The 12,228-nt window shown below is 39.2% G+C and overlaps 1 protein-coding gene across 1 annotated transcript in view; it reads left to right on the forward strand.

The window, feature by feature from the left end:
• poln (polymerase (DNA directed) nu) overlaps positions 1–12,228 on the forward strand; it is a 47,672-nt gene that overhangs the window by 4,138 nt on the left and 31,306 nt on the right. Inside the window, exons 4-14 of the mRNA XM_058394153.1 lie at positions 399–568; positions 683–795; positions 2,983–3,131; positions 3,450–3,521; positions 3,602–3,662; positions 4,391–4,455; positions 4,841–4,924; positions 5,074–5,169; positions 7,371–7,427; positions 7,543–7,596; positions 8,760–8,825. Of these exons, the coding sequence (XP_058250136.1) occupies positions 399–568; positions 683–795; positions 2,983–3,131; positions 3,450–3,521; positions 3,602–3,662; positions 4,391–4,455; positions 4,841–4,924; positions 5,074–5,169; positions 7,371–7,427; positions 7,543–7,596; positions 8,760–8,825 (987 nt within the window). The remainder of the gene's footprint in view (positions 1–398; positions 569–682; positions 796–2,982; positions 3,132–3,449; positions 3,522–3,601; positions 3,663–4,390; positions 4,456–4,840; positions 4,925–5,073; positions 5,170–7,370; positions 7,428–7,542; positions 7,597–8,759; positions 8,826–12,228) is intronic.

Here is a 12,228-nt window from a genome sequence, read left to right on the forward strand (position 1 = left end):
CTTCTGTGGGATCTGACCAAATGGGTTAGCCTTCACTCCCTTTGTGCATCAGTTAACCTTGTCCTGTCCTCTGGCTTACTGGTTGTCCTTCCTTGCACTACTTTTGGTAGGTACTAACCAGTGCATACCAGGAACCCCCACAAGACCTGCTGTTTTGGAGACCAAGTATTTTAGCTGCCTCATCATTTTATTTGCTTAAGAAAGGAAACAGTGGGTTTATGTGATACAGATGTGCACTGCTAATGTTACTTTTGGCTGTGACAGTGTAGAATTAAAACAGCATTAATGTACCAGAACAATAATAAACAAGTAATAAATATTAAATGTAATCCATGATGGAAATCACTTTGCCTGCTTAATCAATTTCACTTTGGTGTGTATTGACCTTTACCTTGCAGAAATGTCCCCCTGCTGTGTGTGGAGTTTTGGTTCTGCTGAAGAAGAGGCTAAATTCACTTGTTCTGGAGGAGACTGGAGCAGCTGAGGAGAGATTGCTGTTTCTGAGACTCGAACAGAGACCTGTTTGGGCTCAGCAAGACTTGAAACACAACCAGGATCTATTCACAAGGTGTGTGTGTGTGTGTGTAGTAAGTAAGGAAGTAAAAAAAAGGACTCCTCAGAGGTACCAGAGGGGAACCAATGGAACTATTTCTTTAACTGTTCTTGTTTGTGTCTGATATAGAGAGATACTGGTGAAGATGGTGTGTGGAACCCAAATCTTAGTGTGTTATAAATCTAAAGACCTCCTGCGAACAGTACTCAGTCATTTCAGCAAGGATCTGAGCTGGAAACAAGGCAAGACACCAACATGTGTTACACACACCATGGCTGTTGTACAGCTGGAGCTCCTTAGCGCAAGTGTAGACTATAGATAGTGTAGAAATGGCATTCTTATTCCACCATGGACAGAAACCTACACCAGCCACTCGTGTGTATTCATCACTCATCCAGACACCATCTATGTAATAAGAAATACATGGAGATTAAAGTCTGACAAATCTCTGCAGATGTGTGGGGGATTTCAGCCTTTGATCTGTAATTTTATGCTAGTATTTGCGAGTACACTGATCAGCAATAACATTATGACCACCCATCTAATATTGTGTTGGTCCTCCTTTTACTGCCAAAACGGCCCTGACCCACTGAGGCATGGACTCCACTAGATCCCTGAAGGTGTGCTGTGGTATCTGGCACCAAGATGTTAGTAGCAGATCCTTTAAGTCCTGTAAGTTGTGAGGTGGAGCCTCCATGGATCAGACTTGTTTGTCCAGCACATCCCACAGATGCTCGATTGGATTGAGATCTGGGGAATTTAGAGGCCAACACCTTAAACTCGCTGTTGTCCTCATCAAACCATTCCTGATCCATTTTTGCTTTGTGGCATTGTGCATTATACTGCTGAAAGAGGCAAAAGTCATCAGGGAATAGCGTTTCCATGAAAGGGTGTACATGGTCTGCAACATTGCTTAGGTGGGTGGAACATGTCAAAGTAACATCCACATTGATTGCAGGACCCCAAGTTTTCCCAGCAGAACAAAGCATGACACTGCCTCCACCGGCTTGCCTTCTTCCCATAGTGCATCTGGTCATCTAGCTGTCATCACAATTTGGCCCTTGTCAAACTTGCTCGAATCTTTACGCTTGCCCATTTTTCCTGCTTCTAACACATCAACTTTGAGGATAAAATGTTCACTTGCTGCCTAATATATCCCACCCACTAACAGGTGCCATGATGAGGAGATCATCAGTGTTACTCACTTCACCTATCAGTGGTCATAATGTTATGCCTGATTGGTGTATATCACATTAAAAATAGTATTTTTCAAATGATTGGTAGCTGTAAAAAAAATATTTGCAAATATGTACGTATGTGCATAAATAAGAAAAAAATAAAGCATCCTTTTGTATACCATTGGAAAAAGATATAAACTTTTAAAAAGAATAGTTGTATACTGTTAAAAGTCACATGAAAGGTTTCCTCCTTTTATTGTCATTAGTTAACTTCCCATTCATGTCATATAATGTCCTTGTAAGATCCTTATTGAGCTCATCAACTCAGGTAGTGCCTATTCCTGCTCTTGTCATAAATGGTACGGTGCACCTCAAAGATCAGTTCATCATTCCCCTCCCCTTTATAATATCTATTTACCCCTCTGTCAGATAAGTTGGCACCATAGTTTTGGCTTACACTGTTGTGCAGATCTGTTGTGCAGCTACAGAGATCTGATATGTGACTATGATATCCATCATACCTCTACCACCCACAATTCTAACAGCGTGTGTTCAAGATTTATGAAAAATTATGGATGAACTATTAAATTGAAAGTGAAAGTTTGCTGAAAGCTTTCGTGCAGTATCATAACATGTCCTTACTTTGAAGATAACCTTATTTGAAAGAGCCAGAAACCTTGGTCTATGCTTTTACAATCTCATACCTAGACACCTGCTGTTCTCTATTTACATATCCAGTAGACATGTAAACAAAAAGTAACACACATAGACATTACATGTAGATTTGAACAGGTTGCTTCTTGAATAAAGTACCAGTGTTTACATTTAAAGCACTTTGTGTCCACTCCATATCACAAAGAGGTTCCCCATCCCCAAACTTTAGCTAACAAACATAGTTTCTCTGGTTACACACTTCTTGTGGTTTATTCATCTGCTTTTAGTATTGTATCTTTCTTTCCAGGTGTTTATTTATATTCTCGAGTGAGTATTAGGAAAATGCTATATAAAGAAAAAAGAAGTATCATTATTTACACATTGTAATCCTGCTATATTTTCACTTAAAATGACCTCAGGTTGTTTGCTGATGGCTAAAGGGAGCAATACACCGACTTAAGCATGCATTTTGTGGGGTCTATGGAATATCAGAGATACTGTTATGTACCGTATTGTATATACAGTATTGAAAAACTTGCAACTAGATCCAGTGACTTATTATTGAAGACAGGTTGGTCCATGTGATGTTTTCCTCAGTGGCCAGTTGTCAGGTGTTGGATCCTCAGATCGCTGCCTGGTTACTAGATCCTGCTGATTCTGCCTCCTGCTTTCAGGGGCTTTTCAAGAAGTACTGTACTCAGCCTACCACATGTACTCCTGCACAGTCTGAGCTCAGAAACAAGAAGGTCAGAAAACACAACACTGACACATAATATGACCCATATAACCAGAATACATGCATACACACATACATATACATTGATTCTCTTTTCCATATTATGCACGCAGACCTTGGACAAGTAAGGCTTTCTCAATTATCAGTCATCTAAAGGTCACTTAAAATTCAAGGGGCTAAAAAAACTTTCTCATTGGTCACTAATATGGCATCGAATAAGGGTAAACCTTTGGCATGACGGATATGAAGTATTACTAGCATACACATGGAAGATTTAACGAGAAAAAAAACCTGAAAGAGCATTATTACTCTTTAAAATTGATTTCAGGTAACCCATGTGATCTCCACACGCCTGTCTCAACTGCACAGGGTAATGGTGGAGCTTAGGAACAAGCTGGAGGTATATTCCTTTGATGCAAAATATAACCTTTATTCAAACCTTGCACTGACCATTGCATCATTGCCCATCTCTCTCTGAAGACACAGGGTCTGTGGCAGCTCTATGTCTGCATGGAACAGAAGATGATTCCAGTTTTAGCAGGTACACTGTTAAACACAGAAAATTTGTGTGTGTGGTGTGTATATATATATATATATATATATATATATATATATATATATATATATATATATATATATATATATATATATATATATATATATGGTAAGATACACTCTGGGCAGCACGGTGGCTTAGTGGTTATCACTGTTGCCTCACAGCAAGAAGGTCCTGGGTTCGAAAAGGCAGGGGCCTTTCTGTGTGCAGTTTGCATGTTCTCTCCATGCCTGTATGGGGGTACTCCAGTTTCCGTCCAAAAACATGCACATTAGGTTGATTGGTGATTCTAAATTGCCCATAGGAGTGAGTGTGAGTGTCTGTCTATATGTGGCCCTGTGATGGACTGGTGACCTGTCCAGGGTGTACCCCTGCCTTTCACCCTCCAGCAGACCCCCGTGACCCTAATTAGGAATAAGTGGGTATACACAATGGATGGATGGATGGATGGACGATGCACTCTATATGCACTCAATAATTGTCTGCTACTTCAGTTCACCACTACGTTTAGATCTGAGCACTGGGCAAAGGGATTATTTGAGTGCATATGAGTAGTCACAATTACAAATTGACGCATTTACAATATCATGTAAGGAAGTTATTTATCATAAGAGATATACTGCACATTTAATTACTCTGAGTAGATGGTAACTCCAGTCTAGTTTACCTAAGTGCTCTCTCTCTCTCTCTAAATATATATCTATTTCTTTCAGCTATGGAGAGCCACAGGATCCACGTGGACAAGAATGCCTTAAAGAAGACATCAGAGATGCTGGGGGTAGCAAAGGCTCTGTGTGTGTTTATGTAAGAAAGAGGGAGGTTGTCTGTCAGTGCCTATTCACACTATATGGTTAGAGATTAAAGAAATGAAATGCCAGACAAGAGCTAATAACTGGCACAGAGTGTACACACCTACACCGGAGAGGGAAAGAGGGCAATTGTGATAAAGAAAGGAACACTCTGCCCCACGGAGTTACATTGTAGGTTTAATATTGATGCCAGGACCTGCTACTTCTGGCACTTACCTGTTCATAGAGTACAGTGTGACCTGCCTCCCTGTTTCTGCCTCTAAAATTATCCACCTTCTTTTAAGTCTATCAGACTTTCACTCTCTTTCTTTCTTCCTTTGTCTCTTTCTCTGTCTATCTATTTATTTATCCAAGACTAAGATGAAGCAGTTGGAGCAGGAGGCTCACCAGACTGCTGGTGAGAAGTTCCTGGTGTCCAGCAGTTCTCAGCTTCGAAGGGTCAGGGTTTACATTTGTATGAGACATATGCAGTAGTCAAATGTTCAATGAATCTATAGAGAATGCTAGTTATACAGAATGATGTCTTTGTGTGTGTGTGTGTATATATATATATATAAACACACTGTAATACTAACTCCTGTTGTCAGGTTCTGTTTGAGAAGCTCCGCCTGCATGAACGCTGTGAGAATAAGAAGTTACCCAAAACCATGCTGAAACAGCAGCAGTCCACCTCAGAGGCCGTGGTACACACATCCACACAAACGCAATCTGCAGTGCATTCACAAAGTATTCAGACCCCCTTCACTTTTTTCAAATTTGTTATGCTGCAGCATGATACTACAACCGTTCAGATTCATTTCTTTCTTTCATTAAAGTACACTCAGTGCCCCATAATGACAAAGTGAAAACAGAATTCCAGAAATAGCTGTAAATGTATTAAAAAGAACAAACTGAAATATCACATGTACATAAGTATTCAGACCCCTTCCTTAGCACTTAGTTGAAGCACCTTTGGCAGCAATTAGAGCCTCGAGTCTTTTTGGGTATGACCCAAAAAGCTTTGCACACATGGATTGGAGGATTTTCTGCCAATCTTCTTTGCAAATCTTATCATGCTTGGTCAGGTTGGATGGGGACAGCCATTTTCAGGTCTCTCCCGAGGGGTTCAAGTCAGTGCTTCTGGCTGGGCCACTCTAGGACATTTACAAAATTGTCCCTAAGCCACTCCTGTGTTGTCTTGGCTGTGTGCTTAGGGTTATTATGTTGAAAGATTAGCCTTCAGCCCAGTCTGTGGTCCTGAGCGCTGTGGAACAGGTTTTTATTGACGATCTCTGTAATTTGCTCCATCAACCCTGACCAGTCTCCCAGTCCCTGCTGCTGAAAAACACCACACAGCATGATGACCAATTACTGGGATGGTATTGGGCAGGTGATGAGCGGTGACTGGTTTCCTCTAGACATAACATTTAGAGTTGAGGCCAAGTAGTTCAATCCTGGTTTCATCAGACCAGAGAATCTTCTTCCTCACTGTCTAAGAGTCCTTCAGGTGATTTATTATTTTTTTTGTTGCAAACTCTAAGCAGGCTTTCATGTGTTTTGCACTGAGGAGAGGCTTCCACTGCCATAAGGAACAGACTGGTGGAGGGCTGCAGTTTTGGTTGTCCTTTTGGAACTTTGTCCCATCTTCACACAGGATCTCTGGAGTGACCATCAGTTTCTTGGCTCACCTCTCTTACTAAGGCTCTTCTCCCCAAATTGCTCCGTTTGGCCAGGCGACCAGCTCATGGAAGAGTACCATTGTGCCAAACGTCTTCCATTTGAGAATTATGGAGGCTACTGTGCTCTTGGGAAACTTCAGTGCAGCAGAAACTTTTTTTTGCAGCCTTCCCCAGATCCGTCCCTTGCAACAATCCTGTCTCTGAGATCTGCGGGCAGTTCATTTGACCTCATCAATTTATTTTACCACAGGTGGACTCCAGTCAAGGTGTAGAAACATCTCATCAGGCTGCAAAATTAAAAGTAGTGAAGGAGGTCTGAATACTTTCTGAATGCACTATATATAATTTTTTATTGAATTTATATCATTTCTAAATATCCGTAGAATTTCTGATTGTAAATTTACACAATCATGATAATCTCATGTAAATTTAAAGTCAGACTTTGCCCAGGTTATGTCTGCCCTCATAAGGGCCCATTAAAGCAGTCTGTGGATTTGTACACAATGTTCTTGTGCTCCTGTTGAAGACTAGGATATAACTTAATGCAACACAGCAAATAAATGTTTGATCCAAAGCACTATTTTGTGATTGCTGTTTGAGCAATTTGTAAACTGCTGATTGAGTTATTTGTAAACCTCTGAGGATGTTCACATTAAAGCAATGGGCAAAACAGTATATTGCAATGCAAAAGATAAACTATTTGCTTGAAAATATCTGAAAAGAGATTGACTTGATTTGCTTGCCTGATTATCCTCATCATGCAGTATAATTTTTGTCCAAATATGAACAATATTCTGCACTCGAAGGAATTTGGACTGTAGCAGTTGTGATTATGGCTATTGTGCTTTGGTATGTTCAATTTAAAATAACACAATAACTCTCAGTTATTTTAAAAGACTCACTTCAGATGAACATGTCGGGAGTTGTTCCATGTGCCAAGTGCCTTAAATGTGCAGTTTGATCCTAATCCTGTATTCCCAAAATATTCTGTTTGTTTCCCATAGGCTAAACTGCATGTTAATTGCTGCTTGTTAAAGGCTTTTCATTTCAGCTTCATGCTCAGAATGTGGCAATTGAGGCTATTCAGTTGTCATGTCCAACTTTCCACTTAGCCCTGAAAGTTGCTTTGTTTTTGTGACTCAAGTTCTTTAGCTCAGCGTACCAACACTGAACAAACAAAAATCCTATATTTCACTGCATTTTTCCTTCTGATCTCTGCTTTACAGCTCTTACAGCTCCAGGACCTGCACCCCCTTCCCAGAATTGTTTTGGAATACAGACAGGTGTGTGTGTGTGTGTGTGTGTGTTTGCATGGGCCTGTGGCTCTGTATGAATGTTTTTGTTCTCACTGCTTCCCTTAACCTCTTCCATCCTTTTTTTTCATGATTTCCTCCATAGGTTCACAAGATCAAGTCCACATTTCTGGATGGGATTCTGTCTTGTATGACGAAGGTTGTCCAACTAATAATGTGTACTTTTTACATTTGTATATTTATCACTAATATTGGTAGCCTTCAGAGAATGATCCCTCGTGTGCTTAAAACGTCTGCACCCGTAGAAAAATGTAATCTTCTAGCTTATCCCTCTGTCTGCTATAAATGTACAATAATATAACTATGAAGTGTAATAATATACTTTTTCTAATTGTAGGTACTGTATTTATTTATAAAATCTTGCTTTGTCAAATCAGGGCTTTTTTTCTCAACATTTTGGAAAACCTATTAAATAAATAGACCTAATTTTCCAGCCATGGAAAATGTTTCAAAAATCTGGAAAATTGCTGAAATATTCTGGAAATATGAATGAGTTTTATTCCATGCAGATGTTGCAAATTGTAGTGTCTTATCTGCATATGCATCTAGTGTGATCATAATCAGTAAGTTGTGAATCAACTCGTATATAAATAGAGATACATTTTGTGACTTTCTTGACCATTATACTTTGGGTATATTGAAATAGCAGTCATTTAGCTAATGATTATATCTGCTAAGATATTTCAAGGCTGTCCCATTCTCCTTTACACATTTTTATGTAGTTATTTAGCAGATGCTCTTACCCAGTGAGATCTGGAAGAATGTGTGACAAAAGACTAGTGATAGTTTGAGGGTGGAAGTAGTCTAGGTGGTGACTAAAAGAGCATTACGTACGATACAATACATAAGATAATCAGTGCTACAGAAGTTTAAAGAAAGTAAGGACCTTTATGGTAAGAATACATGAAGACATGATGCTGTATGGAGTGTTGAATGCCGCATTAATAAATATTACATTCACACTTTCACATATGCATATGTCTAATATCTATCTACGTTTTCAGGTTATACAAAATGATGTGCATGCTTACTTTTTTCTTTAAGGGATAAGAGATCCGATTTGTTAATATTTCTGCGTATTTCTATTGTTCAGAGTTTTCACTTCATTTTCATTTTGGTACACACGCCCACCCATAACACTAAATAGTGCAGCGGTGCAGGAGTCAGATTGTTAAAAATATCAAAATCATTATGCCCTATTGATCAAATGAGTCCTAACTGACCTTCGTGATATTTTCATTCTACTACTGAAGTTTATAGTATTTCACATGCTTTCTCTTTTTCTCTGTCCACCTTTCTCAGACCTGTATCTCCTCCACATGGAATCAGACGAGTACTGTGAGTGGTCGACTGTCTGCCAAACATCCAGTGAGTGTCCTCTATTCCTCCTCTACTTCCCTAACCTTTTGGAGTTTCCATAAACAATAAGACCCACACAAACTGCCTACTTGTAATACATAACCACACATTTCCTCTGTAACAGTTTCATCACAGAATGGACAATTATACAGGGTTAACTGGTTCATTAATGCTCTATAAAAGAACATAAGCTTTATGACCTATATTACAGTATACACTATATAGTTTGTGTACATCTGACCATCCCAAGCTGGTGGAAGTTGGAAAAACGCAATTGAATAGGATATGTATGTATGCTGTAGTCTTACAATTTCCCTTCACTGGAGCTAAGAAGTCATAACCTGTTATCATAACCATTCTCAGTGTCTGACCTAACTAATGTTCTTGCGGGGAACATGAAAGCCTTCCTTTGTTTGTTGTTTTAGCAACAAATGGGATTTACATTTACGGCATTTGTCGGACTCCCTTATGCAGAGTGACTTGCATTTTATCTCATTTTACACAACGGAGCATTTGAGGGTTAAGGGCCTTGCTCAAGGACGCAGCAGTGGCAGCTTGGTGGAGCTGGGATTCAAACCCACAACCTTTTGATTAGTAGTAGTCCAACACCACAACCACTAAGCTACCACATGGGCTCAAAACAAAGCATATAGAGGTGTGATGGTCAGGTGTCCACATACTTTTGGACATATAGTATAGATAAATAGAGCTGATGTAGGAGAAAAAATATTGCTGTAAGGTAAGGATTAGGTTACAGTGTAGGCATAACATTACTGAAGTCTATGGAAACAGCCCAGAAATACAGTAACACAAGGTGTGTGTGTGTGTGTGTGGGTGTGTGTGTGTGTGTGTGTATACATAATTTGGGTTTTTGTCATGGTATGGAAGTTCTACTGAAATATTTATTAACCAGGACACGTTTTGTGTAAAAGAGATAAAAGCGAGACAAGATTGAATCACAGATGGGTGTGTGTGAGAGAGCTAGACAGACATAATAGAACTGTTGTGTGTTTTATATGAACGTGCACAGGGTCACAGCATGTCCTTATTTATGAAGTGCTGAATAATTGAGACCCTGCAGGTATTAACCCACAAAGACTTTTTTATGGCACAATCATTTTCACAGAACAGCAACTAGGCACAAAACACGGTAACTCATTCTCTGAGTCTCTGGATTACACACACTCACACACGCTTAATGTGCTGTGACATTGATTGGCATTTATGTGGTGTGTATTAGTCGGCCTGAGCTATATTGCACCCTGTTTTTTTCTGCCTCTCGTGTCTGCACCTCTCCAATCACTCAGCTTTTATGAACACCCTCACTCTTTCATTGTGTGCTTGATTTATGGCTTGACTTAGTGCTCAAAACCTTGTGATTGTGGTGTACTGTAGTTTTGCCATTCTTTCCTTTTTACACTCCTGAAGAACAGTGATGAAAATGTGATGAAAACCTCCAGTATTTTCAGCCTGCTTCCTGTACACTGCTTTAGAGTATACTGTATGTGTGACTTCCATAGGCAACAAGTTAGATATTTTTACCTTTACTGAGAGAAAAACGGCAATACCCACAATCAGAACTGTTAAACAATGAAAGTGTGAAAATGAGACAGACTTCAGAAAATGTCTTACAAATTCTTTCCTATTAGAAGGGAGTCATGAAAGCTTTCTGCAAACACATCTGCAGAGTGCAGTGTGCTACTGGTCTTTCAGAAAGAGAGAGAGAGGGAGAGAGAGATGAGTGAGAGAGAGAGAGAGAGAGAGAGAGAGAGAGAGATTGTCAGAGTATTATGTAGAATGTTCGCCTCTCCATTATGGGTGTGTGTGTGTGTGTAAAGTTATGGATCAATAGTTCGTCTCTGTCATTGTACAGTCAGGATTTGGCAGGCTGAGACTCACTCTTCTCTCTGTCTCTCTCTCCTCTCTCTCTCTCTCTCTCTCTCACTCCTCTCTTTTTCTCTCTCCCTCTCTCTCTCTCTCTCTCTCTTTGTATCTCATTCACTCACTCTCACTCAGATATTCACAGAAAGATCTGCTTTTTTAATCTGACAAATGAATCTATTTTTGCATTAAACCATTTGTCAGTTAACAGCAAAGAAACTTACCCAAAGTCATAATGAGCACATCGCTCACACCCACACCACCACCATAAATTACGCCTCGGTATCTCTGACCACAAAGCAACTTCACATAAACTAAATAAGTTATTTTAGTTACATTTGACACATTGGGTTCTGCTGAAAAGAACCAGACAGAAATGACATTTTATTTAGTGTGTGAGCAGCTCAGCCTAGGAATAACCAAATTAATAAAAACTACAAATTAGGGAGTTTGTATAAATGTTTGTAAGAAAAAATAGCTTTAATGAAAAGAGTAGGGACTGACAAAGAACACCTCACAGATTGTAAGAAAGATGAAGTGAAAACTTTGTGGCAGTCCCTCAAGCTTCATGTGGCATTTACTGATCGACCTTTAACATCGTGACAGTGGGAACTGTTTTGAAAAATGGCTCTTGCGAAATTTGCAGATAATAAGAAATAAAATGAGAGATTAAAAGAATGAATCATCGGCCTGAACAAAAGCAGCAAAGAATGAGTATGTTTAAATTAGGCTTTGTCAGTCATTCTAATATTGCTAAAGCAGTACATTATCAACAGTAAGCCAAAAGAAGAGAGAACAGAATCAATATAAAAGTGAAGATAGGGAAGAATGTTAGTCAGGACATTTATTGTGATATATATAGAGGGGGGGGGGATGAGAGAGAGAGAGATGAGAGAGAGAGGGAGAGATGAGACAGAGAGAGAGAGAGAGAGAGAGAGAGAGAGAGAGAAGCTTTAACCTGAGTGAAAATATGAACTATCTTGTCTCACAGACTTTCCACAACATTAAATCTAACTCTAAACCATTAAAATTCATGGGATGTTGTTCATTAATAAAGTAAGCATTGTAATCATTGACAGATCACTGTGGTATAGGGTGAATAACACACTCTGTACCGTTATATGGAAATAATGAAAATATGAAATGTAAATTATGCTGTACTCTGGCAGGTCTTGCCACATCAGGAATTCAGAAATAGGGGTAATAATGATAATAATTAGGTTTAAGTGGAGCTGGTGCTTGACTTTGTCAGTCTAATTTAATTATGTGGCTTGGAGCTAAGCTTTGTGTTTATCTGTGCTAGTTATTCTGCAGTGTGACTCACTCAGAGGACTTCCTAAGAACGGCTACACCATCAAGATTAAGCTAGATTGGAAATTCTCAGACTTAATTTTACACAGTGTTTCTCATTTTTGTTATAAGAGCCATCACCAACAGTTTGTGGAAAAAATGGTGTTTTATTTCTTACTTATAAAATCTGTAAGCCTGTAAAGACTTCTGCTGTCACTTAATACATATTCATCTTCCTTCA

This window comes from Hemibagrus wyckioides, linkage group LG07 (assembly GCF_019097595.1).
Source record: "Hemibagrus wyckioides isolate EC202008001 linkage group LG07, SWU_Hwy_1.0, whole genome shotgun sequence".
NCBI classification, from domain to species: domain Eukaryota; kingdom Metazoa; phylum Chordata; class Actinopteri; order Siluriformes; family Bagridae; genus Hemibagrus; species Hemibagrus wyckioides.